The sequence below is a fragment of the Diabrotica undecimpunctata genome, chromosome 1 (assembly GCF_040954645.1).
Source record: "Diabrotica undecimpunctata isolate CICGRU chromosome 1, icDiaUnde3, whole genome shotgun sequence".
Taxonomy (NCBI): Eukaryota; Metazoa; Arthropoda; class Insecta; order Coleoptera; family Chrysomelidae; genus Diabrotica; species Diabrotica undecimpunctata.
This window is the reverse complement of record NC_092803.1, coordinates 54,670,667-54,698,047: the sequence shown is the minus strand read 5'-3', so window position 1 is coordinate 54,698,047 and position 27,381 is coordinate 54,670,667. Positions and strand designations below refer to the sequence as shown.

Sequence of the window (27,381 nt, the reverse complement as noted above, 5' to 3'; positions counted from 1 at the left end):
CTTCTCCAAGTGCGCCTTATTTTTTTTTAATACAAAATTTTCGTTTATGAAAACATTTTAAGTTAAGGTATATCTGTATTCAAATTTACGAAATTTATATAAAATGAGATTTCAATTTCTGGTAACATTTGTAATCTGGATCACGTGAGTTTTATTGTTTTTCAAATAAAAACTGAAAACATAATAATAAGTTACTTCTTTTGAGGCGAACTAACACACAATTTACTTTAAAAAATAAGTGTATTTGATGTTTCGATTTTGATCGCTTAAGTGTTAAAACAACGTTGCAATTACTGCTTTATTATTTTTGTCAAACCATAAGTTTCTTTTTATTTTACAGTAGTGAAGCTAATTTTGAATTTCCTTGAAAATAATACTAACATTGTATATTTCATCTTCGTTGTTCATAGTAAACAAATCTTTAATTGTACATACTGTTTTATTAATTTGATAGGAAATATGAAAGCAAAACCGCACGCCTATGGAGTCTTACGTAGCATAGCCTGGTTTTGTTTACTTTTACTGCACGTCGAATTTGAATGAGGTGTAGATATATGCGTTCCAAGCGGTCCGTTTATTTGCTTTTAATTCTTTAATAGCCGACAAAGTGTAACATTTAACTGTAAAGTCAGAATAACAACTGAAGAACCACAAAGCCTTATTATCATTATTTAGTCTCAGAGAACGACATAAAATCGCTGACATACGCACACCGTATTATTTTAAGTTGCAATTAGTAATTAGATATATGCGTTCCAAGCGGTTCGTTTATTGCTTTAAAATCTTTAATAGCCGACAAAGTGCATGATTTAACTAAGCAATATTTTCTACTGATTTCTATGATTCATGGTATATGGTATTCTTACCGAAAAACAAATAAACTGTCGTTACTATAATTAAAATAAGATAAAATAAAATTATCTTTTGTAAATACTATTTATTTAATTAAAATCATTTTCCCTACTTTTCATCTCGTGTTTCGAATGGGCACTTTTGGCCAATTACGTTAAAAAACATTAATTTAATTCATGCCTGTGGAAACTAAAATACAAATTATACAGCCCTGACTCGTGCTTGTATTCATCGTGGCATCGTCGCGCTTCTATCGTCCATAAGAAATACATGGCCCTGTCTCCGCAATGTTATTTTCTTAACGTGAAACGCTCTATAGTGAATTTCTCCACCATTAGAGAGATTTGTGTGCTATCTACATTCTTGTAGCTGTTTTTGTTACTGCCTTTGCAACTCCGCAGAAGAGTGTCGGTCCAATGAATGGCAATAATAAACCTTGTTTGGTCATTTCATCTACTTTTTAATTGCCCTTATGTTCTTCGCGCCCTGGTACCGACGCTACTGCAACACTGCTACGGTCTCCTAGGTTATTTAGAGAATCCACACAATCTCATACTAGCTTAGAATTGACCTTTACAAAACTGAGTGCCTTAAGGGCTGTCTGGCTATCTATGAAGATGGCAATTGAACGGTGCGTTCTTTTCTGCCTTTCTATTTTTTCATGCAGTAATGGATTTCACCTGGAAAATTTAAACATTCTTAGATAGACTTACCGGGAAATGTATTTCCTGCTTTTTTCCTACTATACCGATGTTTTTGAGCCATCAGTGTACCAGGTATCTTCTTGTATATGTACTTCTTCCTCGCAGTATTCTCTAGCTGGTATATTAAATTTAAATTTATTGTTAAACAAGGAAAAGACAGTTAAGATTTTATTTCACGTATAGGGAGCTTGCGCATCCGTTTATACGTATTTCAGCCCAATAGGCATCATCAGAACGGCTTTCGCAAGCGCTCTGAACGTGAAATAATTCTTCTCTGTCTTAGGAAGCAACTATAACATGGCTTCGTATAGACGCAATGTAGCGACATCTGATAATAAAATCGTAGACTAATTTTCGAAACCAAATTCAAGAATTCCGCTTTAATCTGTGCCTTCTAAGAATTGCATGGCAAAATCAGACGTTGATAAAGGTGTTAAGAGAGACATGGGGAATCTAAAACTTGCATTCCACAACATATCTTTTCAACTAAGCAAAATTCTTAGCGAATTGGTTTCTAGTACTCGTACAGAGTATATCGAAATAACAAGGAAAAGACAGTTAAGATTTTATTTCACGTATAGGGAGCTTGCGCATCCGTTTATACGTATTTCAGCCCAATAGGCATCATCAGAACGGCTTTCGCAAGCGCTCTGAACGTGAAATAATTCTTCTCTGTCTTAGGAAGCAACTATAACATGGCTTCGTATAGACGCAATGTAGCGACATCTGATAATAAAATCGTGATGACGATTTTATTATTGTTAAACCTTTATCTTTTGGCTGTTGCATCGTTGAGTTGCTTTATTACGATATCTACTTTTAGTTTCCCGATTAGCTTTATATTGTCAGAACTATGCGTCTGTCTTAAGTGTTGCTGACTAAGTAATATTTTGTGAATCATAGATCTGGCTTTGACCTATATAAAGATATGAAGTGGTGAAAAATTTAACAGCAATTGCAACGCCGTTATAGGTGTTATTTTTATGGTCATAGGTTATCATTGGCCTAATAACCTTTGTGTATAATCAAAGGGTCAATATGAAGTTGAACCCCTAGTTTTTACATCCATATACATCTAGCCAAAGACATAGTAGCTTTTTGTGTAGTTCTCAGAATGTAAGTATTCCATGTACCCATACCATATACCCCTAGGTATATTTTGATCAAAATTTCTTTGGCAAATAAAATCTATGTTTTAGTTAGCACTGGTAGTTTTGGGCCTTGGAATGCTGTATATTTTATGACTTGCCGTCCAACTATACTATACTGTGGCAATATTTTCACATGTGCGTAACACTGCAGTACCCTGTTTTCCACCTTTTTTGTAATTAATTATATACGTTGATGATACGTAATTGATTATATCGTTATACTTCAATTCTGTTTTATATTTTCTCCATTCTTAATCTATTTGATCTGGTGATTTGTAGACTTCTTCTCGTAAAGTTCAGTTCAACTTTTTTTTGTTCACTGTTCAACTATATTGACTCATTTCATGTGCTTTCTCTAAGTAGATAAGCGACATATTTGTTTTAATATTTTTCTCTTGGTTCTTTTCTATTACTTGTCTCATGATGAATGTTACTATCTAGACACGATCTGGATTTTCAGAATCCGATTTATTCTTCGCCATAATCGTATATCGTTATACTTTTTTCTTTTATAATTGTGGAACAGATTCATGCTATTAAAGGCATTAGACTGATTCCTCTATAATTATTTGGTAATCCTTTATCATTTTTTTTTTAATGGATGACATGCATAATTGACTTTCCTTCTCTGAAACTTCCTCTCCCCTTTTAATGTTATTGAACAAAACTTGTATAAATGATACGATCCTTGTGTCTCCATATTTCAGCACTTTCATTTATATGTCTCTGATCCTGGTGGTTTGTTGGTTATTTTTGGTTTTCTTTACAACTGTATTTATCTCTTTCTCTATGATTTAGGCTTCCTCCGTTATTATTATTATGTCATCGAATGCGATAGTCTGTGGACTAGTACGCATTTCGATGCGCATCGCCCCGCCTCGAATTTTCCCATTGGCTCTTGACCTGAAAATCCCTATTTATCGCTCGACCGGCGCATATAAATATTGGCGATTTTCAAGTCAGCCAGGTTAGTCCCTCACGGGCTCTCCGAGAGCTTAGTGCTCTCGGGGCTCTGCTTCCTGCATTTATTTTCCATACTCTGTGGCTGAGAATTGTTTCAACTTAACTTGGTGTTTTTATTTCGACGAAGAAATTGTCATGTAAGAAATATCTTGCCTTTTTCAAGGCAAGACACCAAAGATAAATATTTTCCAAGTTCATAACCCGAAAATGGACTTAAGTAGAGGAGCTCCCGACAGTATATTCGAAGCCCTCTACAGAGCACCCGGGGATATCAGAAGGTGGTTAGACCCTTAATTGTTCCCTCGAGGTGACAATTACAGGTTCTTTTAAGATGTATTCCGGTCTATTCTCCTGCAATAATTTTGAAGTTATACTTCTATACGCGCGCTCCACGTTGGAAATTTGTACGGCAGTGAATCGGTGAAATCATTACATATGTAAGATAATGAGTAGGAGAGAGACAGAAGATATATTTTCTCTCTTTTCCTCTCTCGAGAATAAAAATGTTTCTTTTGTATATATATTTAATATTATATGTATTATATATATTATATATATATATATATTATATATATATATATATATATATATATATATATATTATATATATATATATTATATATATATATATATTATATATATATATATATGTATATATATATATATATATATATATATATATATATATATATTATTTATTAAATGTTCATAATTCTTTTAGTCTTTTGTATTTCTAAATAATAATCTCAATAAATCCCAGTAAGGCCGGGAACTGTCAATTTTGAAATATGCTCTTGTGTCATGTCTAATTGGCAAATGTTTTACAATACTTGTAACAAGGTACGTCGAGCACGAAATAAAGCAAGGCAACCTCTACAAAGTAATGTACACCAAAGCGCTCTGGAAAGTATTTATTTCGATGGAAGAAAAGATAAAACCTTATCGATTGAAAAGAAAAATGGTCATTCTTTTTGAAAACTGGTATCAAGTGAACATATTTCTATCATAAGCCAACCAAACTTGGACACCAGTAATTGAAACCGGAAAAGCTATATGTGATTCTCTTCTTAGCTTTCTTTCAACCAATAATATGAAGCTAGATTTTCTAAAACGTATAGGATGTGACGAAACTAATAAGAATATACTGAATGGAAGTCTGGAGCAATTCGATTTATGGAGTTACGTCTACAAAGGCCTCTTCAATGGTTTATTTGCCTATAACATGCAAACGAATTGTATCTAAGACATTTTTTTAGTGTATTGGATGGACGAACCAGCGGACCTCGGGAACCACAGGGCCTACCGGAAAGGCACTGGAAACCTGCGACCATCTCTGTGTTAAAGCGTTCATCCCTGTTTTCGGTAACGATATTTTTTTAAAAGAAGATGTGATAAAATATTTAATTACCGATCAAAAATACATGTACGAAATGTGCCAGGCTGTATCATTGGGTGTGTGTAGCGAAGAGCTCGCTAACAGTCAGCCTGGCATTATGTCACATTCTCGATGGCTTACAACGGCCAACCGTATATTACGCCTTTACATTGGAACTATTGACCCATCTGAAGAACTCCAGACATTAGTTGATTATATCACGAAAGTCTACGCTCCCGTATGGTTCCACATTAAAAGGCAACCTTCGTATAAAATGGGTCCCAAACATCTTTTTAAATTAATTAAATACTCCAGATTTTTATCAGATAAAGTGAAAATAGTTGTTGATCCAGTAGTATAACGTAATGCATTTTTTGCTAATCCGGAAAATCTTTTGCTTGCTATGATTACAGACAACAGAGGTTTCGTCAAAGAATTAGGTCGAAGACGTATCATCAAAGCAAGAAAGGAATCACGTGATAAGGTAAGAGTGTTTAAAGTTCCGAAACTAAATTTCAATGCAACAGACTACATTGAAATGATACACTGGGCCGATTTACTAGTAACTTCACCTCCCTTACTAGGAAAAATTACCGACTCAATTCTTGTGGATATATTATCAAACATATATTCAATAAAAATGGAATTTGCAAAATTTCCCTGCCATACTCAAGCAGTTGAACGTTGCGTAAAACTGATAACTGAGCCATCTGTCACTGTAGCAAGTGAAAAGGCTCGTAATGTATTAATTCGTACCACACTCGAGTCTAGAAGTCTTATGCCATCTTTTGATTGTAAAGCTGAATTTAAGTGTTAACATTGCAATTTTTGTGATTTTGTTATATTTTTTTACCTAAATCTTTATATAGTGTACCTATTTTTTTTTCTGGATTTGTCAAAAATGTATGTTTTATTAATAATAAATATTGTTTCTTTTTAAACAGGTTGTTTAAATTTTATTTTACCCTTGAAAAATTGAAAAATCTGACATTTCAAACGCACGTAGAGGGCTATAAACTGTATTGAATAAAAAATCAAAAAGCATTATCTCAAACAATTCAGTATTGTACAACTTTTAAAATCTACCCACCTATAAAATTTAAAAAAAAACTTTTTTTTTTACAAAATCGACCCACTCTAATAACCACTCTAAGGATTTGTTAGCCATGGGCGTAGCTAAAAGAAATTTATGAGAAAAACAGTTTTTATTTAAGTTTATTTATTTAGACACACATAATAAAAACGTAATAATTTTTTTTTTGATAATATGTATATTTAAATAAATGACAGTTTTTAACGTATTTAAACGTTTTTCAATCATTGTGGAATAAACGGATAACTTCTAAAAACTCCATTATCCTCTTAAAGTAAATATGTAAAATAAACTGTTGTTCGACCGTATGCTTTAATTATCCAGATTATAAGTTAATAAGTTGCTCTTCCTTGATAAGATTATCCTAGGAACTTGCTGATTTTTGGGTTGCAAAATACATAGATTATTTGGATGGTCTCATGCCAGAGTGAACTATGTGCATTTTATTTGTTTTAACTTTTTCATTTCCATTATGAGGCAAACTTTTGTTCTAAACTTATGCCAAAACAAACTATGTGAATAACAGAAAACATCAGCTGGAAATTAGTAAATTCTATTTAGCAAAAGGGTGGTAGTACTGGTAGTCATATGCCACAGTGAACCATCATCCAGTCCAAGATGGCTTCCCGTGCACATAGTTCACATCGTCATGACATTGTTAATAGAAATTCTAGTGAAGATGAACACGCTGATTTCAGTAATGGGTCTTCAGATGATTACCATCCAAGTTCTGATTCGGATATTACAGAATCAGGTAAGATAATAATATTTATTGCCATAAAACTTCATTATCAAAGTTTGGTTATGTTTTGGAACGTTTCTTTTGCCAAAGTGAACCATGTGCAAATTTATTTCTTGCAGTGTCCACTGGGAGTTCTAGTGAAATATGAGCAGTTATACCAACCTAAGAACATAGTATTTACTTATCTATATAAGAATGAAGCAATATATTCCATTAATTTATATTGGAATTGTAAAAAAAAATTAAAATCACATAGTTCACTTTGGCAAAAGAGAACGTAAATTGTCTGTCTTATGCATAGTGAATGTGTGTTTCAAAGTATTTTTATGTTATAACATAAATAAGTAATGTAAAATATTTACTTATATAAAATATTAATAATTTTGTGTTTTTACAGATGAAAAAAATACCAGAGGGCAGGAAGAACCTCAAGACAAGAAGAGAAAATCTGATCCTAAGAAGTGGAAAAAAAAATATTCGCAAGCAAAAAAGGGCAGCTGGTAAAGAATATATCAATACTTCAGGTACTGTCATACACTCTAAATCTTTTAATGACTATTCCTGCAATTGCAAAATAAACTGCCAAAATAAGCTTACAGCACAGCAAAAAGAAAGTTTTTTTAATTTGTTTTATAACGAGTCACAGTCTTGGGAAACTCAAACAAGCATAATAAGTGGTGCTGTAAAATGTAGAACGATAATAAGACGTCGTAAGAACACTGATATTTAAAAAAAAACAGGCAATCGTGAATTTTATATCCCTTCTGAAAACGGAGATATTAAAGTATGCAAAAAAATGTTTATGGGAATATTATAAATCAATAGTAGTGGAGTACATCGTGCTTTGCTTAAGAAAAAAAGTGGAAATTTAAGTGATCTTAGAGGGAAAAAAGTGCCTCATAACAAATCTTCACCGTCCACAATGGAGTCAATAAAAAATCATATACAAAGTTTCCCTACCATAGTAAGTCATTACTGTAGAACTCAATCCCAAAAAAATACTTGGATTGTAATTTAAATTTGTCATTAATGTACAGACTCTATGTTGATAGTTTAAGAGAGAGAAATGTTGACAAAGTTCCAAGCCAATCGCTTTATGAAAAAGTGTTCAGACGTGATTTTAATCTTAGTTTTAAATCTCCACGAAAAGATACCTGTCAAACATGTGACAGGTTGAACCTTGAAATAAAGGCAGCTGAGGAAAACAAAGATGAAGCAATGTTAAAGACTAAGAAACTAAACCAGGAACTACACCACAGAAAAGTACAGTTAGCTCGCTCAGAAATAAATGAAGACGTTAAGATTAGTAAAGAAGTGAAAGCTACAGTAATTAGTTTTGATCTTCAGAAAGTAATGCTTCTTCCTAAACTAACCACAGGAGTTGTTTACTATAAGAGGCAGCTTTCATGCTACAATCTTGGTATACATAATTTTGAAAATAATGTCGGGACAATGCATGTTTGGGATGAGAGCACTGCCTCACGAGGTTCCCAGGAAATAGGATCATGTATTTTAAAATTCATAAATACCCATGATCATAAGGACATATTGATTGCATGGTCTGACTCATGTGGCGGCCAAAACCGCAACATTAATATTGCCGCGTTATGGATGTACATAGTGCAGTCCCCTACTTTAAACATAAAGGAAGTAGTTCATAAGTTTGCTGAGCCAGGACATTCATATCTACAAAACGATAGCGATTTTGGTGATATAGAAAAAAAGTTGAAATATCATCCTGAAATTTATGTGCCTACACAATGGCATAACATAATTTCAAACTCAAGAGTTAAAAAGAACAAATTTGAAGTAGTATGCATGGAAAAAGAGGATTTCAAGAGTATGGATGCATTAAAACAAAATCTGGTAAACCGCAAAAAAGACTCAGATGAACAAAAAGTAGAATGGTTAAAAATAAAACAAATAAAATTTACTCAAGACCATCCAGGAGTTATGGAATTTAAATACACACATAACAAAGAAATACAATTTTATTCAGTAAATCTAAATAAGAGATTGAAAGGCCGACCTGTAAACCTAGCTTCTTTAAACTTAAGCATTCTTTACCCCGAAGGAAGAAAATTAAGTCAAGCAAAACTTAATGATATCAGATCACTTTTGCAATTCGTACCACCATGCCATCACCAATTTTACAATAAACTTTAACAAAGTGAAGTATTGGAAGATGACATTGAAGAAGAGAATGACAATAACAATGAAGAGGAAAATGAGATGAACAATGCGATCTAAATATTGCTACTATTAGTTTTTTTACACATTTGTATAATTTAATTACTCATAATTCTTGAAAATTTAATTCTTTTGTATTGTTAGTTTTAATGATGTATTAATAAACTTGATTACAAACAAAAAGAACAATTTATTTATACTTCTCATGCCAGACAGAACTAAGTGCTAAAAAGTTTGCCAAAGTGAACCATGTACTGCAAATGCTGACCAAACAGCTTTAAAAGTAGACAAAATCATGTGCTGTTACTAAATGTCTTTAAGAAATGTTCTTTTGAATAGTCTTAGAACCTTTTATATCCTATAAGAGATTATAACATATTGCGTATATTTTATAACACCTTCATAACTTTAAACTGTCGTACTGAAAATTTTCAATTTCGGCTTTTGGTTCACTCTGGCATGAGACCATCCATTTATTATTACAATTTATTTACCTCACATGTATCTTTTCCCCCTTCATCGTAACCGGCACAAAACATTCTTTCCGTAACATCGTAATATTGTTTGCAAGTATTGGTAGATATAATGGGCAACTGAACCGCTTTAAGCCTCTCTGAAGCTTTACTATTTTGAGATAATCTTCCATAACCAGTAGCTGTTCCAACTAACCCGTCACTAATAATAGTACCTGAAAACATGTTATCTAAAATTTTTACAAAGTTTATTAAAATTAAATAAATTGTTTAAGGACTTTACAATGTTGCATTTCCTTTTAATTCGATTATCACCATTCTGACACATAATTCTTTACACGTGTTTCGAGGGTTTACCTGTCGTTAGGACGACTTGTAAGAACTTGAGTTAAACTGAAATCCTGTTATCTATATGGCCGTGATAGTAACACAATATACCTATGTACGCAAGTAGTGACCTCTATTTGAAGCAACCATAACCCACGGAAACTTCTCATCGATCGCGATTTAGGTGAATTGCAAATTAAAGCTTATTTAAAGCAATTGGACGAAGCTATTCATTTCAGCGTCTTTATTGTGCGTAAATAGTACAAATGATGGTGGTTTTTTAAGGGTAAACTGTAGATACATTGTCGAAATAAAAGGTTATGCCTAACATCGCCGTGCCAATGATTTTCCATATTTGCTGATAGCATAAATGTATTAGTCCCTTACAGTCTTAGAAACGGTCAAATTTTTATGGAAAAATTTCATGGAAATTTAATGTTAATTATAACTAATAAGTCCGCTTATATTTTTTGTTACTTTCTGACGCACAAAGTAACAAACTCATCCGCCGCCAAAACCGTTCTGGTCAAAATGAATCATTATTAATCAACAATTTACTTCATTTATTTACAAACATTACGTTCTGAAAGTTTAATTGGTTAGGAAGGTTTAGTTTTAAAAAACCAAATTTAAAGTTAAGAGACTATTTTCGGAGTTTTTGAAAAATCCCCTTTTTTCAAAAAGGGGATTTTTCAAAAATAAAAATGGGGATATAACAATCAAAAAAAAAACAAAATACTGAAAATATGCTGGACTACAACCAAAAAAACTTTTTTTGCTGAAAATATTAATTTCGTTTATTTTTATATACTGAAAATTAAACGAGATATGATTCTTTAAACGTTATATTCGCAAGCGTTTAGCACCATTTTTAAGTCTTTTCAACGCAACCTTTTTAACACGAAGATCTTGAAAAAATGTTAATATAAACCATTTTGTAGTTAATTTTAAAAGCAACATAGTGGTATATATTAATGCTTTTTTAAGCCCTATGTTCTTCTTCTTCTTGTGCCACTCCTATCGGAGATTGGAAATCATCAAGGCTATCCTGACCTTGTTTACAGCTGACCTAAAGAGTTCAGTAGTGGTACAGCCAAACCACTCTCTCAAATTACGCAACCATTACATTCTTCTACGGCCTGGATTCCGTTTTCCTTCTATTTTTCCTTGCATTATATTTTAAAGTAATGCGTATTTATGTCCTCTCATCAGGTGACCCAAATATTCGAGTTTTCTTCGTTTGATGGTTGACAAAATTTCTGGGTCTTTTCCTATCCTTCGCATTACTTCAAAATTTGTAACTCTTTCAACCCAACTTATCTTTAGCATTCGACGGTAGCACCACATCTCGAAACTTTCAATATTTTTTATATTGTTCTGCTTGAGAGTCCAGGCCTCTACACCGTATAATAGCGTGTTAAATACGTAGCCCCTTAGCGTTCTTAATCGGAGAGGGATGCTTATATCTCTGTTGCAGAAGAATTTCCTCATCTTAATAGCAATTACATAGCAACTTCATTTGTATTGGTGTTTCTCCCTACTTACCACTATTTGTATCCTTCACTAGGTTCTTCCGCCCTTTGATATTTTCACTTTGTTTGTTTAACGTAAGTCATGTGTAGGTATTCTTTTTTCTTTTAAGTGCAACTACCAACTACACGGCTCTACCTGTAAGACCCCATTCTGATCTTTCTAAGCTGTAATGGTATTATTCTAAAATATTTCCTACCCACAAATCTAAAAAGAGTTTTTATTTGCTTGCGGAATTAGTATAAAACAAGTAACGATAAAAAATAATAGTTGTACAGTACTTTGAATGTAATTTTGACAAATCTCAGTCCTAACTACATACCTGATGATGCTAAAGATACAGCACGAATGCTATTGGTAAAATTCAACGGAGTCTTCAGTTCCAAGATGCTGATATCATAGTCATAGGTTTCTGGGTTATAATTGTGATGACGATGCACTTTCTTTATATCATGAATTTGACCATTCGAAGATCTAAATGAGGATCCAACACGAACTGATAGTAGTGATGTACTTTTACTAAAAATATAGCGACGTAAGTATGAATAATTACCAAAACATGTACAGGGTCATGCAGAAAATATTTTTATTGTTTTAAATATGAATAAAAAAATCTGGACTTTTGTAATTTTAGAAAGTGTATGGAGCAGGCTTTTTGGCTGTTATACCCATTTTCACGCGATAGGTTAGTGGTATATTCTTTGAGCCGAGATATAGTAAAATGTTTTTTAAAAAGCAGCATTATTAAACAAGGATTGGTAAATTTTACCGTAAATTTGCTAGTAAATTGAGTCGGTCGATGGATGAGCATTTCATAAAGTTCTTGAATATAATTTGAAACATAAATTCAGCTCAATATTACCCATTGGAAATATGGGTTTTCATTAAATGTTAGGTTTGTATCTGATTAAGCCACAATTTATTGTAATGAACATTATTATTAACTACTGTTCAACGTTTCAATTTCCATTTTGGAAAATGTTATCAAAAAAGATTATTTAAAAAATGTGCATAAAGTATAACCAACAAGTTGTTAAGCGAGTTAAAATTTTTAAAACTGATAGGTGACTCACTGGACCTCGATCTTGTAGTCAATAGTCATTTTTTTATTTAAAAAACTGACGGTATGTTAAGGTATATGAATTCTGAATAAGTTTTATGTGTTTATTGTTTGTGCTGGTGTATTCTTGTTGCTCACTTTTTCTTCTATATTCTGCTAATGGGTTTCCTATACATTTTTCTGTATAAAGTAGAATAAGAGCTGTTTCTTTGATTTTTTTCTTATTTACGTCTAATTTTTTCATAATTATTGATGCATCCTTCATTGGCCTCTGTGCTCATTGTTCCAGGCTTGTTGTATCTATTGTATCATGAAAGAATGGCTAAAAAAGGATTAATTGAAGCTACATCGTTTCTTCTCAATTTTATTATTAATTATTTACAGGGCCATCTTAAATAACTGCAAATCTTCCGTGACTCTGCCGGAGGAGAAAATAAAAACTTTACCATTTTTAGATTTATTCATTTTGTAGTAAACAACAAAATTCATAATCTGAAAGAAATTTTCTGTTAAGAGGACATTCCTATTTGTAGTGTGACAAAATGTGGAATTGAGGGATTTGAAGGGCCCCTTTGAGGTCCCGGCAGAGTTTCAAGAAGTCATTAGGCATTCTCGTTTCAAACCATCGCCGTTTGTTATAGTAAGTGTGTAAAACATGGATGGTGTGTGTAAGTGTTTAAAACATGGTACTGGATTGTAAATCATTTTTAGACACAATATATTTACAAAAATGCCCATTTAAAACTCAAAGTGTGAAGGAAATAGTGGCATCATCTGATTATAGCCGCCTTATCTACTACCGTTCAACATACAATGGACCAGTACTATCTGGATTAATACGAAAACGCTTTTACCAAAACTCAGTTTTAAGATGTGGCAAATTTTTGCTGCCTGTTCCGATATACGGTAGTTAGTTATAAGAAACTTTTAAATAAAAATGAAACTTATTCATTTTTTTTTTAATTTTTGCTACAGGTGCTTCACTTCTTTAATTCTAAAAACTGAGTTTAACGACCTATTGAGTCTTATTCGGTTATGCAGTCCAAAAGCACAGACATTTTTCCAGAACCTGCTCATCTCAAACAGTATGTTTAAATTATTTATATATTAATAAATAAGTAAACATTAAAAAATACATTAATTTTCACCTAAAACAGACAAAAACCAGCCGTTTTTATTTTTAGTTCAAAAATAAAAATGGCTGGTTTTTTTCTGTTGTATGTGAAATTGCAGCTTTTGTTTCTGCAAATCGAGTGATGCAGATTTTTTTGCAATAAAGCCGACTTTAGTTCTTGTAAACCAAATAACTGTAGTTCTAATACTTTATAGTAAGGTTAACTTCTGTTTTATATAAACTACTGTTTACGATCCCTTTTTGAAATAACAATAATTGGTTTTGAACATTAAAATTCAATTTACTCAGTTGTGAAAAATGACATATCTGGTTTTTCCCTCCACCCTTTATATACACTTACCCATAAATACAATGGCCAGCTGTTACAACATGTATGTATGTATGTACAGCGTTAACAGGCCTTTTAGGCCCATTGCTGGATGGATAATTTCCATCGTTTTCTATTCTTAGCTAACAGCTTCCAATCTCTGATTCCCATCTCTCTGACATCTTCCATCACTGCATCTCTCCATTTCTTTCTTGGTCTTCCTCTCTTTTTTTTGCCCTCAGGTACTCTCCAAGCAATATTCTTGACTAGTCTATTACCTTGCATTCTTTCTAGATGGCCGAGCCATTCTAGTCTACGTTTTTTCACCACATTTGTTATTGTAGGGTTAGCATACAACTGATACACTTCTGCATTAGTTCGTCTTCTCCATTCTCCTTCAACTACTTTTCCACCAAATATTCTGCGAAGTATCTTTCTTTCCCATGCTTCCAATGTGTTCTGTGCGGTTTTGTTCATAGTCCATGTCTCGGCAGCGTATAGCATTGTGGGTCTAATTATAGTTTTGTATACTCTTATTTTTGTATTACGAGATATATCTTTGGCCTTAATTATTTTGCTCATGGCTCCAGCACACCTGTTGCTCTTGGTCAGTCTCAGGTTGATTTCAGTTTCTTCTTTACATGTCTGATCAATAAGAGAACCTAAGTACATATATTCATCCACCTTCTCGAATTCTACAACTGATCCATTCTCTACCTCCAATTTAAAGGATCCCCTGGTGCTTATTCCTTTTTTGCTCGAGATCTCCATGTACTTCGATTTATTAATATTAACTTTCAGTCCCATTTTAGAGCTTTCCCGAATCAGTCTTTTTGTTATATTTGATAGTTCTTTTCCATTTCTTGCAATGAGAACCACATCATCAGCGTATGCTAAGCATTGGTGCTCCTTGTATAAAATAGTACCGGACCTATTTATCCCACTAATCCTTACAATTTTTTTTAGAACTATATTGAATAGCAATGTAGATAACGGGTCTCCTTGGCGAACACCTTTTTTCACTTCGAATTCTTCTGAGACTGTACCGTTGCATCTCACAGCACAAATGGTTTGTCTAATTGTCATTTTTACCAATCTTATTATTTTTTCTGGCACTTGGAATTCTTTTAGTGTTTCTATTAACTTGTTTCTGTTTATTGTATCGTAGGCAGCTTTGTAATCAATAAAAAGTACTTGTGCTGAAATGTTGTATTCATAGCAATTGGTCAGGATTTGTTTTAGCATAAAAATTTGATCGGTTGTTGATCTTCCTTTCCGAAATCCTCCCTGGTATTCTCCTAGATTCTTCTCTATATATATTTCTAATCGTTTTTTAATTAGTATGGCGAGTACTTTATACATTACTTCTAATAAGGATATTCCTCTATAGTTTGTGCATTCAGTTCTATCTCCCTTTTTGTGTATAGGAATTATAATCGACTTATTCCATTCTTGAGGCATTTCTTCGGCATCCCATACTTCTAGTATTAGCTCACCAAGTTTGTTTATTAAGACCTCTCCTCCATATTTTATGTTCTCTGCTACAATGCCGCTCTCCCCGGGACTTTTTTGGTTTTTCATATCTTTTATTATTTCTTCAATTTCTTCTCTTGTGGGCTTTGGTATTTCTTCTATTACTATTTGAGGTCTAGGAACATAACAATTTTCTTCAGTAGTCACTTCGTCATTTAGTATCTCTTCGAAATATTCTTTCCACCTTTCACATATTTGGTCTTCATCCACTATCAGGTTTCCTTGCTTATCTTTTACATTCATCGTTCTTCCCTGGTACCCAGTTTTAATGTATTTTACTTCTTTATAAAAATTTTTTATTTCATTTTTCTTGTAATTTTCTTCAATGTGCTTAATTTTATTCTCCATATACTTTCGTTTCCGCTCCCTTAGGATTCTCTTTACTTTTTTTCGTTGTACGGCATACCTTTCTAGGTCGTCTTGTTTTTGCGAACGTAAACTTTTCAATCTCAAATCTGATCTTTTTTTTAACTCTGTTCTGCATTCGTTATTGAACCAGTGGTTTTTTCTAAATCTTTTTGCTCTTGGAATGTTTTTCGACGTAGCTTCCTTTATAGTGTTTGTCATTTTCAAGAACTTTTGTTGCATGTTACTCACAATAGTACTATCTTGTTTAGCGTAGGTTTCTTGTATATCCTTTTGATAGTCCTGCTTTACCTCAAATTTTCGCAGTTTTTCAAAGTTAAATTTACGTTGCACTTTCTTTTTCCGTTTATGCCTTTTAATTATTGCTTCTCTCATATTAATTCTAACAAAAAAATGATCTGAGTCTACGTCAGCCCCTCTGCACGTTTTCACATTTGTTATTAAATTCGCAAACTTCTCTTGTATTAAGATGTGGTCTATTTGATTAGTTCCATTTGACCCCGGAATTTTCCACGTTCCTTTATATATATTTTTTCTCCTAAAATGGGTACTCATTATCTTCATCCTGTTTTCAATTGCGAATGTGATTAATCTCTGTCCATTATCCTTTGTATTTAAATGTTTACTTTCACCCCCTGTTATGTTTTTATATATATCTTCTCTTCCGACCTTTGCATTGGCGTCGCCTATAATAATTTTAGTGTCTATAATGTGTAGACACATTATATTTACAAAAATGCCCATTTAAAACTCAAGGTGTGAAGGAAATAGTGGCATCATCTGATTATAGCCGCCTTATCTACTACCGTTCAACATACAATGGACCAGTACTATCTGGATTAATACGAAAACGCTTTTACCAAAACTCAGTTTTAAGATGTGGCAAATTTTTGCTGCCTGTTCCGATATACGGTAGTTAGTTATAAGAAACGTTTAAATAAAAATGAAACTTATTCATTTTTTTTTTTAATTTTTGCTACAGGTGCTTCACTTCTTTAATTCTAAAAACTGAGTTTAACGACCTATTGAGTCTTATTCGGTTTTGCAGTCCAAAAGCACAGACATTTTTCCAGAACCTGCTTATCTCAAACAGTAAGTTTAAATTATTTATATATTAATAAATAAGTAAACATTAAAAAATACATTAATTTTTACCTAAAACAGACAAAAACCAGCCGTTTTTATTTTTAGTTCAAAAATAAAAATGGCTGGTTTTTTTCTGTTGTATGTGAAATTGCAGCTTTTGTTTCTGCAAATCGTGTGATGCAGATTTTTTTGCAATAAAGCCGACTTTAGTTCTTGTAAACCAAATAACTGTAGTTCTAATACTTTATAGTAAGGTTAACTTCTGTTTTATATAAACTACTGTTTACGATCCCTTTTTGAAATAACAATAATTGGTTTTGAACATTAAAATTCAATTTACTCAGTTGTGAAAAGAAATGACATATCTGGTTTTTCCCTGCACCCTTCATATACACTTACCCATAAATACAATGGCCAGCTGTTACAACATATCTATTACTAATTATTGCACCTCCACAAATCTGACTATTTCTATATAGTAGACCAATTTGGTAAGGGTAATCATTAATATTAGCATCAACTCCACCTACTATTCTGTGCCTGGAACTGACTTCTATAACCACAAGGCCTTAAAAAAATAACAGTCAAAAGAAATTCATAAATTTTTTTAACCAAACAATCACAACATAAAAGCTATCACAACATAAAAGCTTACATAAAACCTAGTTAAGCGATATAAACTGAAATAAACACTACGATTAAATAAATGCCACTGCGAGATTAAACCTTCGCAATGTGACCGAATGTGGCTAAAGTAGTCCAGTTTTTGTCTCTATTATATTTACCAGTTGTGTTGTTTCGTCTAGCCGTCTAATGCCTTATTCATTTCCAACTCTTTTGGCCTACCTTAATGTTAGTTGTCGTTCAAATACCCATATTTTAAAGGCTTAAAACTAAAAATAAAGCGTTTTAAGCATTGACTCACTTTCACTCCTTGTAGTATGATAGAGTGAAATAAGTTTATAGATATGTTTATTATGGATCTATCTTTTAACTTACGTTTAAAATATGTAAATTTAAAATTTTTTGTTACAATTATATACGAGTGAATTTTAAAAAATAATGTGGTTAATATTTGATAATGTGTCCGAAAAAACAGCCATTCGAATGTGCTTGAAAAAATTGTATATATTTATATCCTCGCTATATACCTATCTATTATAAGAATTTTTTATTTGATTGATTTTCCATCCAATCTAATAATTGTAGTGAATACGGATTTCTCCTGAATTTGTATTAAGTATTTTTAAGTAATCAAAAGGTTCATCGGAATCAATAAAAAGATATCTGTGTAGGTAGGTATATACATTGTAACGTTTTTCTCTGTGTTCAGAAATTGAGTGAAGTAAACGTAGTTTAACTTATTTCTTTTAATTACAAAGGAAACTCAATAAAATAATAAATATCTTAACAATTACAAATACACTAATAATTTTCGCCTACAATAATATGAGTATGGCTTAAAAACACACTTATCTAATTACTGTCCATTCAAAGGAGCCGATGAGTTTATATACATGAACATATGTTTTAAAGTTTCAGCGAAGGTATACTAATGCCGAATCAGCGCTTTAAAACGAGATTCCAAAAAAATATACATAAAAAGTTCGATAATTTTGCTAAAAAAATGGTTAATTTGAATTCTAGAATTACTGTTAGACCAGGGTGGTAATTAGAGCATTGTGGCTCATAACATCGTCCCCTTTTTTCAGGCTGTTCGCCCTGAATACTGTTTAAGTGGATTAGGTCGATGGATTCTGCGATTCATACGGACACAGTCTCTCCAAGTGGACCACCTTCAGCTTACTTCGTGGCATCAGGTGCACCCTATATACATAGTTGTTTATCTTTTAAGTAACCACGTACGGTCCCTCCCAAGGCCACTGCAACTTGGGACATAAACCTTTCCTTCTGATCGGTTGGTAGAGCTAAACTACATCACCTTTTTGAAACTCATAGGAGTGAATTTCTGATTTAATCTAACCTTTATCCTATATCAAGGTCAATGGTGAGTTGTAGTTTAGACCGATGAAATACTCGGGAAGTGTCTCTTGGTTCCCCTCTCCGTATGGTAGATTGGCACTTAGGAGATCGATGAGAAGCTTTATCTCCCGATCAGTCAGTAAAATCGCTGGAGTATATCCAGTTGCTTCATATTAAGAGCTTCGGTACCCTAGCAAAAACAGAGACACCAGTTTGTCCCAGTCTTTCTGATTTTTATGTACACACAGGGACAGGTAGTTGTTAATAATCCGTTTATGTCTTTCTACCATGACACTGGACTAAGGATGAAGCAATGTCATTTAAGTCTTCTTAATTCGCAGCAAAGCCGTCATGGTCTTTCAAACTTTCGATTCTAAGTTGCGCCCCTGGTCAAAATTTAGAATAAATAAAACCCCAGGTCGGAAAACGATATTCTCAAGTGGGGCCTTACCAACTGTGATTGCTTCTTGGTTGGGTAGTGCAACTACTTTTGGCCATTTAGTAAAATAGTCCATAGCAACCATCAAAAACTTGTTTCCGGATGTTTTTATTGAAAATGGTTCCAGAAGGCTAGCATTTAAACAGTATATACCCTCTAAAAGGCACAGATTTGGAATTAAATTCCACGTTTTATGTGACTGTGAGACAGGCTACAATTTGGACTTTATTATTTATACTGGGTCTAATACTGACATTAAAATCTTTGATACACACCTAAAAAAAAGGCATAGCCTGTAATGAGCCTCTATGCATTACGCCATGTTTTGAAAAATAAAATTGTATAACAAATTTTAAATTTTCCTTTTAATGTAGTCAAAACTTTTTTATTTATAACTATTTATATTTTGCATTTGAATGTTTTGTGTACCATTTGTTTGTAGTTTTTTACCTTGTTGCTACAATTACTAATAATAAATAAAATAATGATAATTTTTCAATATATTTAATTTTTTTTTTATTTTTCAAAAATCTAAAAGCAACAAATTTATAGTTACTTGTACTTGTACTTCTACTAAATTGTAAATACAGTCCTGAATAGACTGTACTGATACACTGCGCGAACCGTATTTATACGCCATAGTACTTCATCGACTGACTGCGGCAACCGTGTTGATCAGCACGGGCATGAAACAGCTGTAGCAGAAACCATACTACTTTTATAACTAGCCGCAGTGAAAAGGTTAAACCTTTGGAGTAGTCCTATGCTTGATATTTAGTCCATCCACAATATTTTAAGAATTATTCTGCCATAAGTCTACATCTCGAATACTTTCATCTTCTTTATTGTTACCTTAGTTAAGGTCCAAGACACTACTCCGTATATCAAGAAAAAGAATTTGTAGCGTAGGCATTCTTAGTTACAATTTCAAATTTAAATTGTGTTTTAAATAATTTGGAAATTTTGATGAAAGGTGCTTTGGTTTTTCTAATTCTTGATTTTATTTACTGGGAATGGTCCCACTTTTCATTGGATACTATAACTAGATGTTAATTTGTTTGTTGACATTTGTTTTACCATTTTGTAGTGATAGTAAATTATACTTATAAAATTCTTGCTTGACAAATATCATAAAAGTTTTTTTTTGGTGTTAACTTCTAGTAGTTCGCACATGCCAATTTATCTTCTACAGATAGAATCCAACAATACGCCAGATACTTGTTCTTCGACAGTTCCTCGAAAAAAACAAGTGAATAAAACATCGACACCCATTACCTTTTCATAGACCGTGAAAGCGCATATGACAGTATAAACCGAGCATTCTTACGCAAGCAATGAAGAAATTTAATATACCAACACTTGGTTGGAGCAAAGGTTAAGGAAAGAAACATCGCTAGGACAAGAATAGCTTGTGTCTATGCCAGGGAGGAGAACAACCAATTTTTTTGCCTTGTTTGCTTTGAGACAGTCGATGGAGAGAAATATAGCGACAAAAAAAGAGCCACGTTTGGTATTTATAGATCTTGAGAAGGCGTACCACAGAGTCCCTAGATAAGAGCTATGGAGACGTATAAGAAAAATGGGTTCCTGAGAAGTACGTAAGCCTCGTGACCGATATGAATGAGGGAGCGTACACCAAAGTAAATACTTGTGTCGGATTGACTAAAAGTTTTCCAGTGACGGTTGGTTTGCATCAAGGCTCTTTACTGAGTACCTATTTGTTTAACTTGTTATATGGATGTACTAACAGAGAAAGTAAGGAAGGGGGTTCCTGGGTCAATGCCCTTTGTTGATGATATTGTGTTAGAAGAGGAAAGCAAAGATATGTTGGAGTAGAAGTTGGAGGGTTGGATAAAGGCTATTAAAGGAGGAGCATTTAAGATTAGTAGGTAGAAAACGGAGTGTATGTTGTTAGAATGTAGAGGAATGGTTGGGGACATAGAATTTCTTACAGAAAAATTAGGAGTAGAACAGAGTAGGAAAATCATCCTACATAACGGAAAATAAAACATTAGATTGAGAAATTGGCCATAGGATACAGGATACAGGTTTAACTGAAAGCAAATGGACGGGATACTTTATGGTCGAAAAATCGAGAAAAAGCTGAAAAGGAAGGGTAGATAAAAATGGTAAAATTTAAAAAGTAGTAATAGTGAGTTCATGTAATTAAAATGTATACAAACAATCTTTTATTAATTTTGTTAGATGCCTTGTTAATGATGCTACTATGAAAGTCTATCTTCATAGATTTAATTTAAGTGAAACAGAACTTTGCGATTGTAATGGTAACACTGACGATTATAATCATTGGATTTTTGGGTGCATATACAATAATGCTGCCATTAAGTATCTATTGGAAAATCTAATAAAAGAACAAATACCTCTTCCTGAGAGTAAATCTTCTATTTATCTTATGTTATATATTTACCTCCTAGCCGTTGCCTGTCCTGTGAAGTCGATATGTAAGACACCTTAGCGTGAAAAGTGTCCCTATATTGGTTCTAAATATTCACTTTAAGTTCGTTAGGGCCCTGGATGTAACGAATGAAAGTATGGTTTTTTGTCAATCTACTTATTCCTTTGATACTGATATTTAGAATATATTTGAGGCGCTCCGTGGACAAACGGCGAATACGCCAAATGGGCATTTTGAGAAAAACGCGATTAAAGTTGAAAAAGTGTTTTTAATTCAATAAGGGCGAATATACACGTCATCAAAATTTTGTAATGCGGTTAGGTAAAAACTATTTTTTTTATAAAAAGTTTTGCTTGTTAAGCAAATAAGATCACCCCATCTAAACCAAAATTATAATTCAGGATATTGAAAAAAGTTTTATTCAAAGGATATGATATGAAAAACATTTTTTAATTAAAAATTGTTCTGTTTAAGATAAATTAAAAACTAAAAAAACACCAAACAATAAATTATTAATTCAAGCAAAAATCCATAACATCATCCTGACTTTCTCCAGTTAGCGTTGCCAAATTGGTTTGTGATTCTTGGAGAGAGATCAGCTCATCAATGAAACTCCTATGATGAAGCGGTATGTATGGAAGAAGTGACTTGATGTCTTTTATTTTTTCCTCTGAAAGTTTTATAGGCTGTTGGTATTTAGGAGACAAAACTGCGGCAGATAAATCAAACAAATGGCGTTGATATTCTCCTACTTTTCCTTTCTGCAAAACAACTTGTTCGGACAAAACATTTTGGTACGTTGGTTGTATGGAAAACCCTTGTTTGAACAACTTGGAGTAAAGAAATACTTTACCATCTTTAAAACTAGCAATTGATTTTCTTTTTGTAATTAACTTCTGAAGAGCAGTAAAATCAAAAAACATTGATGATGTCATTTTTACTACTTTGAATGGTCTGACCTTCCTTGATGAACAAATTAAGTCAATATAGTGGTCTTCAGAAGGTCATACAACTTGTTTATGTTTAAGTCTGTGAAAAGGTACTTTCGGTAAGGGCTCTTTGCTCTGCTGTAATGGCTTGAACATTTGGGTAAACTATTTACATGTAACATTACAGTTTCTTTCATTTCTACACTTACTTTGTTAACTGGATTTTTATTTCCTCTTCTGTCCAATTCTACAGTGCCAATTGTGGATACTTTATTCAAAACAGTTCGAACCCTCTTTTCAGTGACACTATGAATCGCATAGAATGCTTTTCTGCAGACTTTAAATTCATTGCTTTCAAAAAGTACACTGTACTCAATACTACGTAACTTTCGACTAGGTCGATTTTTAATGCGACAGCAGTTGACAGAAACAGATTTCACTCTTTTAGATAAGTAAGTGTTTTGTAGGTTATACTCAGATAATTCCCAAAAGTTTTTAAAAATTATACTAATTTTCTCCAAACCTACTTTCTCAAAACATCCACAGGAACAGGGACTTCCCACAGTCCGCTTAGGCACAAGTTTTTTGTTTTTAATGGTGCTGTATTCTTCACCTGAGTTTCTTTTAACTTTATTCACATTCTTTTACCACGTGTCTTCAGTTTTCGACCTTTTTCTAGTGTAGCCTTTGTTTTGGTCTTCTGTAAACTCGCTTTCTGACATTGTAGCAGTAAAATTTTAACTTTATTAGTAAAGTAACTCAAACTATTCAAACTAATCAAAATAAAAACTACTTGTTTTGACAAGCAAAACGACACTGTAGCTTAAAACGGTAAAAATAAGACGGAAATCACGGAAATTTTATTCAGAAATTTGGCAAGACAGAAGTATTCGCCGTTGTTCCACGGAACATTTACCATACTTTTTAAGATTCATACAGTTTGCTTTCGTTAAGTCAACCTATTATAGTTCTGAATAGAAAGGACGAATAAACCATGTTATGGTGGTACATTGTTCGAATAATGATCAGGCTATCCATTGCATTAAAAAAAAAAAAAAAAACTGTAACTGGCGTATTCGCCCTTTTTCCTCGGAGCGCCTCATTTTCAAATTACCTCTAGGAGAAGTGCTATTTTGTTAACAAATACATTAATACACCATTAATACATCAATCAACAAATTGTCAATACATCATTAACAAATTCAAGTAGTAAAATACATTATCGTGGATGAATTGATTAAGTTATCGAAAGAAAATAATTTAATAAAAAAAAAACAATACCAGAAAGCCTTCATGTCTGAAAATTCTAAAAGTCTATATTGCAGATAAATGAATAAATGTTTACACAAAAATATTAACAATTAGGAGATTATATAATTTTAATTTTCGTCTGGATACATCAATCGTAAACTAGTCACATTAATTAAGAAAATATTTAAAAAATTCTGATAAACCAGAAAAAATATGAATTACAGCTTTAAGTGGCACTTAAAAATTTTAAAATATAGCAAGCATATCACCTACCTAATATTATCAAAGAAGATAAAATCTTGAAAAACATCATTTCTCACATGAGATATCTAATTAAAACATTGTTGTGGCATATAATATTTATAATCTATTTAAATAATTCTGGTATCATAAGTCTATATTATCTGCTGTGTATATTACAGTGTTGACATAGGTGTATATAATTCCCTTGACATAATGTAGGTAAAAAATCATAAAATTGAAAAGAGAGTAGTAAATAATGAGGAATTTTATTTGTCTAAAGTTTACATATTGATAAGAAGTACATACTTTTCTTAAAAATCAACAGTCGAATCAAACATAAAATTTTAAAAGGACTCAAGACCTAAGGGTTATTGGGAATGCAAGCTTTATGCGTTTACAATATATTTCTTACAATTATGTACTGTTTTTATTACTGTTCTATCATTTAATATTGTATAAAAATAAGCCCAAAGATGCATTCTTGTTAGAAGAAAAATTATATTCATATCACTCCCCCTCCACCAGATATTTATCGGTGATCGTGGTTAAGCAGTATAGCCCAGTCTGGTTATACAAAAATCATCGATTTCACGGCAAAATGTTTCGCAGATATCTGAAGCTGTTAAGATATAGGTGGGTGTTACTAGATGACGAATAGATAAAAAGATACTCCTATTTTTACCTTGCGTTTTTAAACAATAATTTATGGTCAGAATTTGATTTTTTATGTATAAGTTTTTTCGCTTATAATTTAAATAAACAATATTTATACCATTTTTTTATATCAAGAATATTTTTATTTTTCTGTTTTTTCAATTAAAATTGATAAATAATTTACGGAGATATTTGCAAAAAAGCAGTTTTTTTGCACTAATTTATAAATTTAATTAATTTTTTTTATTAACAAAATAAAATGTTATTAATACATTTTAACATTGAGGAATTATCGTCCGTTAAATTTGTGCGAAATTTCCCCCCGATCGGTCAAATAGTTTAAAAGTTATTCAATTTGTTTATCCCTGGGACCAATTATTTAAACCATTGAACTTGCCCTATGAATGATGCTAGACACATTTAACAAATTTCATAGGATTCTTTAAGACTTATACTATCTCAGAAGTTAAATAAATATTGAGTTTTCTTTGAAATTATTTACAAAATAAACGTTTGAAAAAGGGGTATGTTTTTTACTTATAAACAATTGTAATAACTTCTATATTTTTCAAGCTACAGACCTGTACGTACAACCATTAGATAGCTGGTAAAAAAACTCACATTTAACAAAAAAAAAAATCTTTTATGAACAATAGGAACGAAATTAGCGACAATTTTTTTGTTAATTATATCTCCATTGTTTATAAACATTAAGAAGTAAAACTTGCACAAATTTTGAATGAAAATCTAAACTTTATATTGAATTTTATAGCTATAAAATTCATCCAATTTTTCGAAACTTAAAACCTTTCGAAACGAAGTTACTTTCGAAAGATCTACATAGGAAAGTGGAGGGGAAACTATTTTAGCTCCTCGCTACAAAATTTAATATTATGGTTACCGATTTATTATTCAAAAGCTTCAACAGTTCTGTAGGAATTTTATCAGGTCCATTTGCTTTTCCATTTTTAGCGTTTCTTATTGCGTATTCTACTTCTTCTTTCAATATGTCTAAAGTTGTTTCTATCGTCTTCAAATAATTCATTCAGGTATTCTGTCCATCTTATTATTTTATTCTCTAGATCTACAATAAGATTTCCATCTTTGTCCTTAAGTTTACCTATCTGGCATTTCTTTATGCTTCCTGTTATCTCTTTTACTTTTTTGTGCATATTGAACGCATCGTACTTTTTCTCATAGGTTTCCATTTCTTCACATTGTTCTTTAATCCACTCCTCTTTGGCTTCTTTTATTCTCTTTTTTATGTGTTTATTTATTTCTTTGTATTTGTCTGGGTAATTCTTCATCTTTCTTCTTTGTTCCATCAAGTCTAGTATATCTTGTGTCATCCACCCCTTATTCTTTGTTGTTGTTTTTGTAAGATGTTTCTTTCCTGCTGTTTGTATAGCTGTATTTATATACTTTAATTTTTGGTTAACGTTGTTTGTATCGTTAATTTGTTGCTGCACTGAACGTAGTTTTTTTATTTATTTCTTCCCCCGTTTCTTGTCGTACATTTTTGTTTCTAAGTTTATTTAAATCTAGTGCCTTTCTGTGTGGTCTTGATGAAATGAACCAAATTTTAACTTTTAAACCAATGTATGTAAAGAAAATAAAAAAAGTAAAGTTCAATAAACATTGAAAAATTTAGTAAGGCAAGTGATGAAAAAATCTACTTATTTTATCAAAGCAGTAAGGCAGATTAGATTAATATTGTTAATTATAAAAATACAAACAATTATAATTAATATAAGGAATGTAATAATATAATGTGTAAAAAATTACCTGAAATTTAATTTATAAAATATATTAGTATTATATAAAGTATTATTACATCATTGATATAAAATGAAAAAACATATGTTGATTTTCCGGGATTTTCCGAGATTTATGGGGGTGAAAATTATGTCATCAATATTAATACTGCGACAGACTATTCGAGCAAATTAAAAAAAAGTAAGTATTTAGGGTGAATTTCAAATGGACTCAATTTTTCCGAGTTTTCCCATATTTTCCGGCCAGTGAAAACTATGTAGTTATTCATATTTCGACGAGCTACCCCAGAATAAAAAAAACTTGCAGCTGCAAAGGAAGCCGAGATAATGTAAATTTTTCCTACGTGTTGCAATTTGAAGTTCCGATGCCAAAAAAAAACGGAGCTGAAACAGATATCACTCTCCACTTCGAAAGTCGTTTCGAAAAATTAGATAAATTTTATAGCTATATTATAAAGTTTCAATATAAAGTTTAGATTTTCATGCAAAATTTGTGCAAATTTTACCTCTTAATGTTTATAAACAATGGAGATATGATTTTTTAAAAAATAGTCACTAACTTCGTTCCTATTGGTCATAGAAGGTTTTTTATTTTTTAATGTGAGCTTTTTTACCAGCTATCCAATGGTTGTACGTACAAGTCTGTAGCTTGAAAAATATAGAAGTTATTACAATTGTTTATAAGTAAAAAACATACCCCTTTTTCGAACGTTTATTTTGTAAATAATTTCGATGAAAACTCAATATGCATTTAACTTCTGAGATAGTCTAAGTCTTAAAGAATCCTATGAAATTTGCTGAATG

General features: G+C 32.0%; 1 protein-coding gene across 1 annotated transcript in view; it reads right to left on the bottom strand.

Annotated features, from left to right (window-relative positions):
* The window catches only part of LOC140447752 (ovochymase-1-like), a 148,951-nt gene that overhangs the window by 75,933 nt on the left and 45,637 nt on the right, over positions 1–27,381 (bottom strand). The window contains exons 8-11 of the mRNA XM_072540628.1: positions 19,322–19,520; positions 17,287–17,455; positions 11,723–11,919; positions 9,565–9,758 (exon numbers count right to left, since the gene is read on the bottom strand). Coding sequence (XP_072396729.1) covers positions 9,565–9,758; positions 11,723–11,919; positions 17,287–17,455; positions 19,322–19,520 — 759 coding nt within the window. The remainder of the gene's footprint in view (positions 1–9,564; positions 9,759–11,722; positions 11,920–17,286; positions 17,456–19,321; positions 19,521–27,381) is intronic.